At 43.6% G+C, this 16804-nt stretch overlaps 1 protein-coding gene across 21 annotated transcripts in view; it reads left to right on the forward strand.

Annotated features, from left to right (window-relative positions):
* Positions 1 to 16804, forward strand: part of LOC147023691 (uncharacterized) — a 53189-nt gene that overhangs the window by 19371 nt on the left and 17014 nt on the right. For all 21 annotated transcript variants that reach the window (XM_085889425.1, XM_085889431.1, XM_085889435.1 and 18 more), the window contains 5 exons: positions 1817 to 1939; positions 9696 to 9789; positions 9895 to 10061; positions 12892 to 13013; positions 15416 to 15533. In XM_085889425.1, coding sequence (XP_085745551.1) covers positions 1817 to 1939; positions 9696 to 9789; positions 9895 to 10061; positions 12892 to 13013; positions 15416 to 15533 — 624 coding nt within the window. The remainder of the gene's footprint in view (positions 1 to 1816; positions 1940 to 9695; positions 9790 to 9894; positions 10062 to 12891; positions 13014 to 15415; positions 15534 to 16804) is intronic.

A 16804-nucleotide genomic window follows, 5' to 3' on the forward strand; every position in this document is an offset into this window, starting at 1 on the left:
AACCTGCTCCACACGAAACTCACGCACACGGTGTGTGTCTTGGTTCGGGGACATCCTCGCTGCGCCCTGCATGCTTCGCCAGCTGCACACTAACACTTTTGCCACAAATCCGTATCGCGAGCCACCACACACCACAAAGCTACGCAGGACCAGGCAGGAATTGTGATGCAGCAAGCAAGGACCAGGAAGCAGGCAAACCAACTCAGAAACTACAGCGAAGCAAGAGCCAACCAGGAGAGAGAAGAGCCGTCAACTTGAACCACTCACCAACACAATGTGCGAGCTTTTTATTGAATCCCGGGATGTACTGGACCACTCCCAGCACATGCCCATTGTCTGACGTGGCCCATCAGGTGAGCATGGATGGCCAGTGCTAATTGACGGGGCAAGCTGGGGAAATTCCACATTATGCGTGGTTCACCAATGTGGAGCGTGCCAGATGTCCATATATGAGCATGTCCCCAGCACATCGCGACCTTTTGCACAGTTATACTCCACGTTCGCCAGGTTAATTTGGTGCAAATCGGCATTTAAAAACACATGATCATAGCGAGGAGCGAGTGAAATGACAGGTATGGCGTGGCTAACATGTCACAAGGTGAAAGTAGCATGGCTGGCTGGCTGGCAAGGAGGAGGAGGATGTTGATGCTGCCTAAGCAGTCTCCTTGGCTTATTATTATTACGTTACACTTATTCTAAATAACTCATTAAGGAAATAACTGCACTATACGGAGCATTTATTAACTCCTCAGAGCTATTCCCATAACAATTTATATTTGTATCCAACTCTACAGTTACAGTGGCCATCGAGGGACCTCAACAATAGAGGACAGTTGAATTTAGTGCAGTGATTTTATTTATTTATTTTTCACTAAATAGAGTGCACATTCCTAATAACCGCAGTTATAAAGACGAACAAAAAGTTAAATGTGCGCTCACAAATCTCAGATCGTCTAGAGTTTATATTGCTGTCCTTTGCTGGCATCATTGAGAAGTTCTTTGTTCCCAGGAAGTGAATGTACACGTCTTTGCGTCTGCTGAAAACCTAATGCAGGTCTGGAGCTCTTGGTTTCACATTGTGCACTTCCAGTTTCTTCCTCTCATTTCTCCAAGCGGTGGTCATCGGTGGAAAAAAAAACCAAAACAAAACCCCACTATGTGTGAGCATTGCTGCACGCGATTGGGACGACGTTGGAGTTGATTATAAATCTTCATGTTCCTGAAGAGTATCTGGGCTTTGCTGAAAAGTTTCCGATACTTCTCCTCACTCGTCTGGCAGTCTTTAATTTCAGGAGAGCACATGACGGTTTCCACAGTGCCGAATTCTTTGTACAGACAAAGGTTTAACAGCATCAAGCAACAGCCGTAACGTAACGTAACGTAAAGACGTCATGAGGAAACGCGGCAAATTGGATCTTTGTTGTCATTTGCAGGACTAATACAAATGCGGGATTAATTAAATTAGAAATATATTAACCAATGAAAAGTTCAATTGTTGGTCGAAAGGTTGAGTGGCTCAAGAGGAAAATAGAGCACGTAAAGCTGGTGTCCGGTTTCTGGAGGACAGGGGTAGCTCAGTAACCTGGACAATTGGCCACCCTATCTGCATTACAAGAATGAAGGACATTTGTTGCTCATTGTTCAAGTGACTATTCTGTCACATTATATGAAATGACACATTTTTCATCAGAATGTGTTTTCATATTTTATTTTTTTTTGTCAAAGGTCATTAACATTCTCTTTTTCTTTGTCCTTTTATACGTTTAATTGCATTGTTGTGAGTGTGTGATCGGTTTGTTCCGTCGTCCGTTGTCAGTTCCTCGCACAGCGGTTGACTGCGATCACCACTTGGCTGGAGCAGGCTCGAGAAATGTCCAAACGATGGGATACTCCACCAAGCTCTGTTGATCAACTCGAGGCCTACGTGGAGGCTTATCAGGTAAGGAGCAATGCGGTGACAATGTTAATTATATCAACTGGTGAATGTAAATCGATTTTCCTGTAATTGGAGACAAAAGATGTGACAAGTAGGCTTGAATAAGCATTGTATGACAACTATACGTTTACGCCCCGTCGCTCAACAGGATTTTTTGGGTAGTCGATCTAGTCTACCCTTATTATCAGTATTTCCGTCGATATGTTTGTCTGTCTGTTTGGTCCAGTGCTCCGTTAATACAATGGCGATTTCGATGAAACTTGGTTGGTAGGTTCATACCATGACTTAGCTGTGTGCAAATGAGAACCGTTGCTATGGACCATCCGTTGCCTAGCAACGGGACTTTGAAATTTTCAAAAAAATATCAAAAATTTGTTTTTTCCAAAATCAAAAATCGCGCCACGAGCGACTGTGGGCAGTACATTCAGCCATATTGTCAAAAAATTCCAGCCGGATCCTATGAAAACTGTCGGAGAAGATAGACTTTGAATGAACCCTGGTCGAAAACAAAAAAAAACGAAGTTCGTGATATCTCAGAGACTATGAGTCAGATATACATGAAACTGGTATGGTAGGTTCATGGTATGTCCTAGTTATGTGTGAGAAATAACCGTTGCTATGGACACTTTTGTTGGCGAGTAACGGCTGAAAAACGACTAAATTTGACTTGATCGACTACCCATGTCCGCCTACCGGCTTGTTTTACTGTTGGTCGATATGAGGCATGGCCAGGGAAGCATTCTGAAGATGACTTATCATTGATTGATGATTTGATTAAAATCTAATTATCCACAGTTTTTCTCCGAATGCCTTCATTCTCCCTGTAAATATATCAACGACAAAGGAACTCTGTAGAGCATATACCTCCGCAAGGCTGAACAGCTTACGTTGTGTATCGCATAGAATAAATTCTTCCTTGTCAGACACCCAACCTGTCCAACAAGTTTCGTCCAAGTCGATCCATAACTTTTTTTTTGTATACATGGTCGAGGCTTGTGGAAGAGCTAGTACTTGTACACTGAACTGATCAGGATGCAACAGGATAAAAGGAACAGCAGAGTGGGGAGGGGGGGACACCAGAAACCTGTGGGATCAAAGCATGGAAAGAACAGAGGGTGCAAGACCAGTAAGGATGTGGTCGAAGACAGAGAGACCACCGACCTTTTTAGCGATGGCGAAATGATGGGCCCACAGACTCGGCTTCATCGTGGTCGATTCCAATAATCTTGAATGCATTGGTTTCCATGGCGTCAAGCTGAGTAAAATGTGAATCGGCTTGACGCAGTGGAGCCAGCCCGGGGGGGGGATATCAGTACTTGATGAAGCTGTGGATGAAAGCCGTGCAGGTGGATCGGAGTTCAGGTGTGCCAAGGAAGGACTTTGTACGACGGAGGATGCCCAGTCGGCGGCTGGCTTTGGAGGCAAACTTTGAAATGCGGTTTTCTCAAGAAAGATCATGGCTGATAGTGAGAGCCAAATGACTGAACTTCCTCAAGAGGAATGTTAACAAAGTAAGATAGGGTTTGCCAGACGGTCCTTTCGACGAGACTGTGAGAGTGTGAGGAATTGTCAGGATTGAAAGATATTCGGTGTTTGACCATCTTGTGATATTTTTTTTCTTCAAGATGTGAAGAGAGGGAAGAGGCTCCAGCTTGCCTGTCTGAAGGATGAGGGACGTCATGGCAGAGGGTGGAGTCATCAGGAAATGGATAAAGAGGATTTTCCAGAGGGTCAGAGAGATCATTTATGAAGATCAGGAATAGGACTGGGCCCTGAACACTGAACACTGCCTTGGAGCACTCCAGCCTTGACAGGGAGAGGAGATGAACGGATTACATTGAGTAATACACCTTGGCTACGAGATGAGAGGGAGTCAACAATCCATGTGTGGAGTTTGTCTTGGATGCCATAGGCAGATAGTTTGGAGATTTAAGGCGGGTTGCCAGACTGTATCAAAAGCACGAGTTATGTCCAGAGAGACGGCCCTGATGTCGACTGACATTGACATTGAGGACCTCCACCATTGTTGGGTGTGTAGAAGCAGCATGTCCTAGGTAGAGTAATCAGGTCTGAATCCAAATTGGTGATCTGAGATAAGGTTGTTGGAGAAGAGGAACAAATTTTCATCCTAACTGTGATGATGGATTCCATGGCCTTGCTGATTATTGGAAGTAAGCTAATTGTGCTGTAGTTAAGGGGATCAGTTTTTGCACCTTTTTGTTTTATGCAATGCATTGATGTTGGCTGACTTCCAAGTTGATTGAAGATGACCTAGCACAAATGACAGGGTGAAAATGTGCAAGAGGATGTGGAAGAGCAGGTTTTTAGGACACGTGAGCTGATGCCGTCTAGTCCAGTCGCAGAGTCAGAATCTAGGATTGAGAGAAACTTCTTCACCTTCTCAGGTGCAAAACACAGTCCAGGAGATGTTGGTATGACGAGGAAGGAGGGTACTGAGGGTGATGGGTTGGGGACACAAGATTTGGAAGCAAACACTGCATTGAAGCATTTGGCCTTTTCACGAGTGGAGTCGGCTGTGGTACCATTTGAAGAGAGGGAAGGAATGGAAGGGGAGCACTCACCAGAGACAGACTTGACAAGGCACCACTAGGTTTTAGAGGAGGGAGAAAAGTTTGAAAATTCATTCTTGAGTTTGGACAAATGTTGTTTTCTGCCTCTCCTGAGAGTGGGAACGCACTTGTTGTGGACTTCGTGGAATGCACTGAGATTGCCTTCAGTCAGATTAGCCTTCCAGGAAGAGAAGGCAAGTTGTTTCAGAGCAAGTGCCTCACTGCAGGATTCGGTGTACCATGGGCGGGAAGAGAAGTAGGATAATTGAAGAAAAGATGAGAGGGAGACGGAGACATATATTCTTGTGGAAGAATTCCCAGGTTGAGTTAACAGATAACAATAGATATGGGAGACCAGTTCTGAAAATAGTGATGGCTACTTGCAGTTCCTGCCAATCTCATTGACTGAAATGCCAGAGTTGCTGGCATTGAGGTAGCTCTGTGAGAATAGCCAGTGAGATGTTGAATTTCACAAGCACATGATCAGTTGGACCAGAGGAAGAGGAGGGGACATTTGTGGGAAAGATTGCACTGGTCAACAATTTTTTACTTTCTGAATGTTGTCTAGATTTCTACAAGTGAATTAGGGTATTCTGGCACTGCTGAATCAGGAAATGGCATCCGTTTCTCTCCATCAGGTCAGGTTTTTGTGCTAAGTTGATTTGAAAAAATCAGATCTTGTGACAAAATCAATTACATTTTTGTGGCATTATCAGCTGATTTTTGTCAACACATATCATCCTAAACATGTTTAAAAAAAAAAAATGTTTTACCAACAACATTTATTGATTACATGATAGAAACATTGATTACTGTCATCTGAATGGTGGGCATTGATAAAGGTAAGTACAAGTTAAATTGCATGTTGCGTCACCACTGTTCAAACTTCAGGGCTTGAACTTCCGTTTCTTCGAACTCCTGGAATGTTCAGCGGCAGGGAGGTCTCTCTTCAGATTCCAACAGTAGTCAGCCATCATGACTGCGTCCCAGCGACCCTGATACCTGGTCTCCATCTCCTTCATGTCCTGATGGAATCTCTCCCCCTGCTCGTCACTCATTGAACCCAGGTTCTCAGGAAACCGGTTCATATGTGAAAATAGGTAGTGCATCTTGATGCTCATGTTGCAGCCCAGGTTTCTGAAAGCAGTCAGCATGTTGTTGACAAGTTCTGCGTAGTTTCTGGCCTTATTGTTGCCAAGAAAGTTCTTCACTACCAAAACAAATGCCTTCCACGCTTCCAGTTCCACTTCGTTCATTGAGTTTTTGAACTCTGGATCTCTGATGAGCTGACGGATATGAGAACCATCAAAGATGCCAGCTTTCAACTTCTCCATGGTCAATCCTGGAAAAGCCTGGCACAAGTAAGTGAAGCAGTCACCATCTTTGTCCAGAGCCTTGGTGAACTGCTTGATTAAGCCGAGCTTGATGTGCAGCGGTGGGAAGAGTATTCTGTCTCTGTCGACCAGAGGGTCGTTGATGAAGTTCCTTTCTTTGCATGGCACCAATTCCTCCCGCACAGGCCAGTCCTTCTTCGTGTAATGCTGAGCACGGTCCCTACTATCCCACATGCACAGAAAACATGGGTACTTGGTGAAGCCAGACTGTTGTCCCAACAAAAAGTTCACCATCTTCAGGTCAACACAAATAAACCACTTATGCTGATCATAACCAATTTTCTCCAGCACGTACTTCACCGCTTCATACTTCTCCTTCAGTGTAGTCGAGTGAGCGATGGGTACAGAGGCAAACTGGTTGCCGTTGTGTAGCAGAACACATTTCAGTGATCGCTTGCTGCTGTCAATGAACAGTCTCCAATCTTTGGGTTCGTACTGTGGCACTCCAAGCTTGAGCAGAAGCGCATGTCATAAATTGGCGCTTGTAGGTATTGTACATTCTTCAGAGTTCGTTATTTCAAGAAATACAACTTTTTTGTATCACATTATTACAAAATCTGCCCCATTAACTTTAGTTTTGATCCACGAACTTTATGCTTTGCCTCACCAATTTTTGGAAGATTTTGAGGTTTTATGACTTCAAACTGATCCCTTTTCGACATAATCACCCAGAACTATCGTACCTGAATACTTCTTGTCATTAAAATAATTATTTCCAATCAAAACAATTATTTGACATGACATTTTACCCCCACCAACTTCTTCTAAAATGCTCCACACATACGTACATGTGAACAAAAATGTAAAAAACGACATGTGGCCATATCTCAAAAACTTGACCTGATTGAACAAAACTAATGTGAGTTTTGGATTCAGCGCATCAGATTCGTCCTAAATCAGCTTAAAAAATGCAGACAACAAATTTGTTGTTGACCAGTGTTGTCATCACCAAGTCTTGAAGAGAGGATTTACCATTGGGAGAAATCTGGGTGGGAAAGTTCACAGATTGAGTCAGTCCCATGGAGTCACAGAAGTCCTTTGCTGAAGTGCCTTGGATGGTGAGAGAGGTGCCCACACCTAGAGACAAATTTCATGGTGACGATTGAAATCGCCGCATATGAGGAAGAGAGAGTTGGGATGAGTGGTTAAAAGTTTGTTCATATTATCTGAGAGGGAGATGTAGATGGAGTCGTAACTGCTAGGAAGACGATACAACACACAAACAAACATAAGATGGGAGCGGAGGGAAAGTCGCAGCCAGAGGTACTCCTTGATGCTAGCCAGAGGTACACCTTCTTGATGTAAAGTGCAACTCCGCCACCGCCGGGCGTGATTCAGGCCTATCAAATCGGAGGAGACAATAACCGAGGAGAGACACTAAGGAGTCGGGGACGTCCTGGAGAAGGAAGGATTCTGTTAAACGGATGATGTCTGGTTTTTTGGCTGTGGCCTGGATTGAGAGATCTGTCAGGTTAGAATGGACACCTTGGATGTTTGAGGTTCACACAGTTAGAGATAGGGGTGGAGGAGGTGTTGGGATGGCGCAGGATAGGGGGTGGGTAAGGGGAAAAGTTTCAGTGTGTGGGGGTGAGGGAGAAGGTTTACGAGTGTGGGGTACTAGTAAGGTTGGTGTGTGTGTGTATGGGGTGTGCAGGAAGGTTTTAGACTTTAGGCGGTGGGGTGAGGGGGAAGCATTGAGAGGGTGGGGTGAGGAAGGATGCAGAAGAGGGGGTAGAATCTTTTTCTGATTCCAAATTCCCAACTTTGATAAAGGGAGATAAAAATCAAGGGATGGGAGATAAGATTACTTTTAGACGCATGGAAAAACACGGCGCGGTATGAGCAGTGGGGGGGGGGAGGGTGATGGGTAAGGGGAAGCTGGCGAACCAGGCGGAGAGCAGACAAACCGCTCAGAAAATAATCCTTTTGATTTTTCTTTTTCGAATGAAGAAGTGTTTATATTTAATGTAGATTCAGTTTGGAGAAAAGAGGCAGGTGGATGGGTGGGGGGAGGGGGTGGATGCAGAACCAGAAAGAGATTTAAGTAGAAATGAGAATTGTTATGGAGTGAAAATATAAAGTATTGTTTTTGTTTGTTTTGATCTTTTTTGAAGCAAGGAGAGGAGATAAGACAATTTTGAGGAAATAGAAGCAAGATATCCAGGAATATACCCAGGATAAAAGGAATATAGTAAGAGATTCTTTCTCTCCGAGGGAAGGCTGTTCGAGGCTTGAAACAATACGAGATAGCACAAAACAACGAACAAATTAGCATAAATTATTGCATGGGTTACAACAGAAGCACCTAGAATCTAGATGAAGACGCAACAACAAAAATATGACTGATCCGGTTTGGAAAACTCACTTTTAGTGAGGTAGAAACGAGTAGCTCAGATGTCACTGTGCACGAGCCTTAAGGCCCTGTCACACCTTGACGTATTAGCCAGCGTATGGCAAGGTATCAAAATGTATGTAAAACGCTGGCGTACGCTGAACTATTGATGTTTTTTTCCAGTTTTGGACGTATTCATAACGAGTTGGACGTATGCATAACGTATTAGAAACGTACACACAACGTTTCGCGAACATATAGATAACTTATACCAACGAATGCTGAGCGTGTTGTCGGCGTTCACAACTTATGCCCAACGATAGTCTAACTTATGCATAGCGTGTGGCAGCGTATCGCCGACGATCACGTGGTGTAGCCTATTAAAAGGTTGCGGCTCGACGATTCAAATCATAACCACACTAGACATCGAAGTGTCAAGCCGCTGTCACACCTTGACGATTTAGCCAGCGTATGCCGACGTATGAAAAATTTGCCAAATACGCTGGCACACGTCGAATACGTTATGGGTAAGTTTTGCATACGTTAAGAGCACGCTGAAGCATGCTGCATATGTCGTAGTACGCCGAGCACATCAACAATTTTTCAGCATGTTGAAAATTTTTCGACGTATGCCAGCGTATGACGCACACGTTCCGCATAATGCTGGCCATAAGTTGTAGGCACATTATGCGATCGTTGACACACGTCGACACACGTTACTTGTAAGTTACTCATAAGTCGAAACACGTCGAGGTAATGTTTAGCGTACCCGAAACTTATTTCTAACCTATGAGTAACATGCTTTGAACCTATGAGTAACGTATCTCCAACACATATTGACGTATGTAGACGTATTTGACGTCTTACGGACGACCACAGAACTTACTCAACGTGTTACTAACTTACAGTTACCGTATAATGGCGTATTGGCAGCGTTTAGGGGAATTGGTATATAAAATGGGGTTCACACAGGAGGAACCCATCAGTGTTCCAGACTTCATGGGTTTTCTCGTTTTGTTTTTTTTTCTTCGGTATGACGGTGATGTTGACACTTCGATTTCTGGTGCGGTTATGATTTAAATCGTTGAGCAGCAGCCTATTAATTATATTATATTATAACCGCACTAGAAATTGAAGTGTCAACATCACCGTCATACTGAAAAAAAACCAAAAAACCAGGGAGTCTGGAACACTGACGCTAAACATTACCTTGACGTGTTTCAACTTATGAGTAACTTACAAGCAACATGTGTCGACGTGTGTCAACGATCGTGTAACGTGCCTACAACTTATGGCCAGCGTTATGCGGAACGTGTGCGTCATACGCTGGCATAGTAACTACAAGCTTGCAATGTATCCTCGGGAAAAAGGTTTTATATATATATATATATATATGCTTCTGCCATTGGGAGTTTGACTTTGTGCTTGTGGATAAGAAAAGTATTTTTCTTCTGTATTCCCAGGACTTAAAGTGGCAAGTGGAAAACCACAGCCCCGAGAAAGATGCTCTCATTGAAGAAGGAAGGTCTTTCCTGACCTTATTCGGTTCTCTTTCTGGTATGCTCATATCTTCATTTTGTTTCCGCTTTTCATCCCTTTAAGTTGTCCTGCTCCCATTTTCTAATCATGAGATGCCATTTTATTTTGTTCATGATATTTTAGGCCTTGAAGCAGCTTTAAAATCTCTGGAGGTCCGATGGGCAGGTCTGCTGGACCTACTAAGCCAGCAGCACATTGCTGTAACTCAAGGTCTAAGATTGATCAAGGATGAATTGGTTGCAATGGCACAGACCGTCCCCGTCAAGCCGCTCATCCCTGAAGGCCTTCCGGTGAGTGCTGGATTAGTAGTGAAGGAGTAGAAGCACCTTGGAGTGGAGTTCTGTGACGTATACATAAATTGCCACCGATAAGTTTGCCGTCTGCCGTTCTTCCACGGTGTGTCCGATTATTACTACTTGGAGAAACAAGTAACTTGCTAAAATCTGATCGAATTTCCTTTCACAGACTTTCCATCTGTAAGACCATACTGAGCTATATCACCGCTGGAGAATGCTCGATCGATAAAATTCATTACCCCTGGCTGGTGTTGTACAAGATGACAATTTATAACATCAACATTATGCTGTGGATCAAGCCCAGGACCACTCGACTCAGAACGTCCCTTGCCGATTTCCCCCCCCCCAAAAAAAAAGCATCGACTTGTCCGACTTGTAGCATCGACTTGTCCAATGTAACGGCTATTAATATACGATGCTTCCACGTGTGGCACTGTATCCAAGGCCTTAGTCGTTTGATTTTCCCATTGGTGATGTTAACTTTTTGGTTCCTGTTTGTTTTGAGCTTCCTTGGACTACTGAGTGTTTGTTTGTAAGTCTTCCAAACCTTTTATCATTATCCAATGAAAAAGGAAATGGAGTTTAAGCTTCAAAAATTTGGCTAATGGCGAGTGGCTGGGGAATGGTGAGTCACGACGTTTTGGCTGAAGTGCGGCATGTCGAGGCACGGTGCCAGGAGTCTTCTGGTTTCTGCGGCCAGACTGGGTAAAGTTGCCCATTTAGAGCGGTGCTGCTGCCGTACTTGCTTTTATTAAGTTCTACTCGCGGGGTAAAACGTTCTCGCCCTCTCGGTTCGAGTTTCCACATTACTGAACCCGTAGAAGTCACTTCGGCACTTGCTTCAATGAATACATTTTGTTTGCAGGGTCTAACTCTCATGGAAGAGTTCACATGCAGCAAAAACATTGAACGACGCAGGACGTGACTTTTATTGAAACATTAGACAAACACTTTGGGAGTATTGCGACGTGACCTTTCTCTCCAACAGTCAGCAGGAATATGAAGGAGAACCCCCCCCCACCGACTCCTCCACACTCCCTCCTTCCCCTCACCCATGGGATGCCAACTCGTGAGGCCTATCCATCCTCTATTCTTTAAACACTGAGGGTTGAGTGGAGAAGCCACACATCCCAATTTTTTTAACGTCTTGGGTATATGACTTGAATGGGGTTCGAACCTCCAACCTCGCAGACTCGGAGTGGATACTCGAACCGCAATGTCTCCAGTTCCCGACTCGGGAGGGTCACAGGTCAAATGGTAGGCATGCATCTTTTTGTTTGTACAATATTTGTATTGTTTTTTTTTTTTTCTTCTGCCCAATAAGAGCTGACGTTTTGTGTTCGAGGGACAAAGTTCAGGTTTTGCGTTGCTTTCTGACGCGTCTTCCTTCAGCATTGCACCGTTGAGAGTACAAAGATGATCGACGAAGAAGCGTCAAACGTGACTTGAACTTATCCTTGTATTTGTTACTGAGCTTGTTTGCAGATTACAAAAACGATACTTGCGTGAGTTTTTATCTTGCCAAAACGAAGTTTTGCAAGATATGTTCGTCAGCTTGTATGTTTTTTTTTTTTGTTTGTTTGTTTGTCTGTAATCACGTATATAAAATTCTGCAGAACACAGTTATCATCGGAAATTTTTGTAACTTCGCATATCAGAGGCCTATAGAGGTCCCTTTCAGTGCACAAAATTTTGAAGGTCAAGGTCAAAGATCAAGGTCACTGGCGCAAATCAGGGGAGTCGACGAAACCCTTATTTTTTGAGTAATTTTGATCGGATCGTCTTCAAACTTCATGGGAATATAGTTCATGGTCTGGCACTCAGCTGATTAATTTTTGGTGGCGATTGGCCTTGACCTTCATATGTTTTTTTTTTTTTTTTTTTTTTGGTCTGTAATCACGTATAAATCACTCTGCAGAGCACAGTTATCATTGGAAATTTTTGTAACTTCGCATATCAGAGGCCTATAGAGGTCTCTTTCAGTGCACAAAATTTTGAAGGTCAAGGTCAAAGGTCAAGGTCACTTTGTCGCAAATCACGGGAGTCGACTAAACCCTTATTTTTTGAGTAATTTTGATCGGATCGTCTTCAAACTTCATGTGAATATATTTCATGGTCTGGTGCTCAGCTGATTAATTTTTGGTGGCGATTGGCCTTGACCTTGATGGTTAGCGTCTGAGGTCAAACATATTTGACCCCAAGGTCAAATTTTCAAGTTTTAGGAACCATATTGTGTAGTACCTCAAATTGAACACCTCGATGAGTGCTTTCTAGATATGTCAAGCTTGAGACATTATGACGTCATTTGGTGACGTTATGAGGCAAAAGCATATTTTTCATGGTTACTCTGTAGAACGATTCTCATCGGAATCTCTCGTAGGCAGATATTCCTCAAGGAGTCGCTCCTGGTGGATAGCAGCTCTGTTCCCCTCAGTGTGACCTTAAAGAAGTCACACGTGGTCACCTTTTGGCAAGATACGGGTCACCCTGCGGGTGACATTGGTTTATTTTTTTTTTCAAGGTAATCTCTCACTTCGGACACTCACTTCTTCCGTTAAAGTGGAGGCTTTCACGCGCCAACAGTGTATCATAACTTAGGATATGTGTTTGTAGCTCGTGGAGGACATCATTTTTCCCAGTCTTGTTTGTCAACATACTTTGCCCTCGCCCCCTCCTCGAGGCACGGTTTAGTCAGACGTCCTTGATGAGCAATCGTAATCACACTCGGCAACCTATCATGTGCAAATTTCAACAGCATCGATATTCTTGTCCTCCAGAAATATTGTTGTGGATTGATTGAGACCTTAACTGATTTGTCGGTCAGGTGGGTGAGGACCACCTGTGGATCTGGGACAAGTCGGGCCAGCCATCTCTTCCGGAGGACCAAGCGGCCTCCAAAAAATCCGATTGTCTTGCTGAAGACGAGGAACGTGAGCACCATGAAAGGTACAAACTCTTCAATGTGGCAAAGTTGAAGTCTTCAATCAAAATTTAAAAATCGAGCATTGCGTGAACTGATCATCAACAATTTTTCATTTATTTTCATACCAAGTCGAGGCTCGTGGAAGAGCTAGAACACACGATGGATCGGTGCGCGACGTGACAAAAGGAACGGCAGAAAGAGAAGGGAGGGGGAACACCAACATCAATGCCGAGGAACAAAATGGAGGAAAACGATGCGGTGGAGAAATAATGGATGCGGGTTAGAATGGGGGGATCGGGGAGGATGTTTGGGATGGAACCAGATGTATACAGACGGAAACTCTCAGGAAGGAAGAACTGGAAGATTGGAAGGAGGCGGCTAGGTTGGATGGAAGGGGACACGGGGAGGAAGGGGGGGTTGTTCACGGGGATAGGAAAGATCATTATTTTGGATGGGGGATGATCTGAGATGGTGGTTACTATTGTTTTGGATGCACTCCATTGCTGCTGGTTGAAGCATTGCTGGGAGCATTGCTGTGCCGCTGATGCAGTGCCCCATGGTGGTGAATAGCTGTCTTGAACACCTGGAGGGAAGAATGAGATTGAAGAGAATGTGGAAGTTTGATTCCACAGGCAGGAAAAAAGGGGGAGCAAATGAGTGGAGGTGAGCAGTGATCCTGGATTTAGGTAGTTTTATCATAAGGGGGTTGGTGGTGGATCGTGTGTGCTCTGCAGAAACCTGGGGTGGGGTAGGGGGGGGACAAAGTTCTGAAAGAGCAGAGGGTGCAAGAACAGAATTGAGGTGACAGAAGACAAAGAAACCACCAACCTATCTGCGGTGGATAAGTGACCGACCCATAGTCTCAGCTTCGTCGTGGGAGATTCCAATGATCTTGAAGGTCTTGGTTTCCATGGCATTGAGCTGAGCAAGATGTGAGGAAGGAGCACAAACCCAGAAGGGAGAGCAGTACTCCGTCAAGCTGTGGTAGAAGGCCTTGTCGGTGGATCGGGGTTCAGGTGTGCTAAGGAAGGACTTTGTTGGATGAAGAATGCCTCGTCGGTGACTGGCTTTGGAGGCCAACTTTGAAACGTGGTTTGCCCAAGAAAGACCATGGCTGACCCAGGAGTTTGAATGGTTGAACTTTCTTTGGAGGATTGTTGAGAAAGTTGATGGGGAGGTTTGCCAGATGGTCCTTAGAAAGACAGACAGAGAGATTTGTCAGGATTGAAAAACGTATTCCAAGTATTTGAGCAGCTTGTGATTCCATCAGGTTTTGGAAAGAGGGAAGAGGCTGTTTCCTCCCTGTCTGAAGGGTTGGGGATGTCAGGGCAGAGGGTGGAGTCATTAAAAAAGATATGAAGAGGATTTTTCAGTCAGCGAGATCACTGATAAAGATTAGGAATTGGACTGGGCCCAGAACACTACCTTGGGGAAACCCCAGCCTTGACGGGGAGAAGAGATTCACGGATTCTGTTGAGAGCCGCACGTTGGCTACGAGAGTGGAGGAAGCCAGTAAGCCATGTGTGGAGTTGGCCTTGGATGCCATCGGCAGAGAGGTTTGAGAGCAAGGTGGGATGCCACACTCTACTGATAGATATATATATATATATATATATATATATATATATATATATATATATATATATATATATATATATATATATATATATATATGTCGAGAGATAGCCCTGACCTCATGTGTAACATTCAGGGCCGTCATCCAGAGTTGGGAGACGAGAAGCAGCACATCTTGGGTAGAATTATCGAGTCTGAAACCACATTGATGATCTGATATCAGGCTATTGGAGAAAAGTAAGGATTTTATGTCAACTGTCATGGTAGATTCCATGACCTTGCCTTTGATTGCAAGCAAGCTCATATGCTTTGAGTTAAGAAGATTCATTTTTGCACCAAGTTTGTGTGTTGCAGTGATATTGGCTAACTTCCAGACAGATGGAAACTGACCCAGAGAGAATGAACGTGTCAACAGAGCAGAAAGAGGATAAGAGGTTGAGATTATGAGCAAGAGCAGAAAGAGGATGTTTTTTGGACACGTACACCGATGCTGCTTGGGCTTGCCGTAGAATTGCCTCTCCACATTCTAAAGTGGGAAAGACATCGTATCCAAGAGCATTTGGGTATGAATAAAGGTGTGGTAGGTGTAGGAAGTGAGGGGTTGGTCCTCAATATTTGAAGGGAAACACAGAATTGAGGCATTCGGCCTTTTCACGAGCAAGGGCTGTAAAGAAGGAATTTGAGTCCAAGACTGTGGGGCATTAAACCTGAATCATCGATGCCGATGCTCATTTTGCTCTTAAAATACTATGAGTTGTTATGAACTGTGAAAACTTGTTTACCATTGCACGACAGGTCTGGAACTCTGACCTTTGATTTCATTTTGTACGTGGACCACGTCTTCCTGCAGTTTGTGGCAGTTCTGTACTGCCTGGGAGGAACTCCACAACTGGCTCGTTGATGTCGAGGCTCTACATTGGGAACGTTCAAGCAGAATGTCGGAGGAGAGACGTCGGCAACTTCTCATGGTGAGAAATGTGGTCATCGGGTGATCTGATTACACGTGACGCTTGTACTGCAGTTGTAAACACAAGGCAATGCACACCGGGTTGGATTCGAGTTATCTGCATGTTGTTGTCCCTTGTTTTTGCATAAGAATTAAAAGCCTGGGTTTCAAGGTTTTCACAGTTTACGGATGTTTGTTGGTTGGTTCGTCGGTTGGTCGGCTATTTTATAAGGCTACATGAACAACCTTGCTTCCCCTTTGTCGATCACCATTTTGTCCTTGAGTACAACCCGGGAGTTAGGAAGAGTTTGTGTTTTTTTTGAGCAGGAGATGAGAGTGTGAAATTCCACAGCATGAAGTACAATTACCATCTACATAATGTGCACAGGATGGGGGGTGGGGCAGGTGGGAGGGAGAGAGTAAATTAAGAAAGATGTCAGACTCTACTGAAAGCTCAATATATATATATATATATATATATATATATATATATATATATATATATATATATATATATATATATATATATATATATATATATATATATATATATATATATATATATAGATGTTGATGTCGATGTCTTGGACTAACAGCTTGGTCATTTTGAGGTCAAAGGTCATTTTGAGGTCACATTTCTGAAATCGTCATTTTTCATCCGATTGACTTGAAATTTGAACAAGATTTGCGAAGTGCATCAATGAATTGGGAAACAACTATTTTTGAGGTCAAAAGGTCAACTCAAGGTCAAACTTCTAAAATCATCAAATTGCCTCTGAAAAATCGTCAGTTTTCATCTGATTAATGTGAAAATGAAGCAGTAATTGCAGAGTGCATCTCTGAATTTGGAAACCAACTATTTTTGAGATCAAAGGTCAACTCAAGGTTTGTTTTCCTTTTCTGCAATTCAACCACCAATTATTTTGGAGATTCACATCGGCCAAAAGGTCAACATAGGCCGAATTTCTAAAATTGTCAATTTTCATCCGATTGACTTGAAGTTTTAAGAGGAGTTGCATATTTTGTCATTGAATTCAACCACCAATTATTTTTGTGGTTAAATTTGTTTTCTGGATTTTGCAAGTATCGTGCTCTGCACGGCGTCTTCTTGTTTGTCTGTTTGTGTAGGGGATATCTCATAAAGTTGTGGACAGATTCTGATGAAATTTTGTTGGCCCAATCTCCTCCTCTCCTCCTCTCCTCCTGTCTGCCATGTCATGATTCCAAACCGATAGTCATGAAACTTTACAAAGTTGTAGAGGTAGTCTCAACCAAGAAGCCTATTGATTTTGA

The sequence above is a fragment of the Eptatretus burgeri genome, chromosome 7 (assembly GCF_056783735.1).
Source record: "Eptatretus burgeri isolate ZD-2024b chromosome 7, Ebu_testis_v1, whole genome shotgun sequence".
Lineage (NCBI taxonomy): Eukaryota > Metazoa > Chordata > Myxini > Myxiniformes > Myxinidae > Eptatretus > Eptatretus burgeri.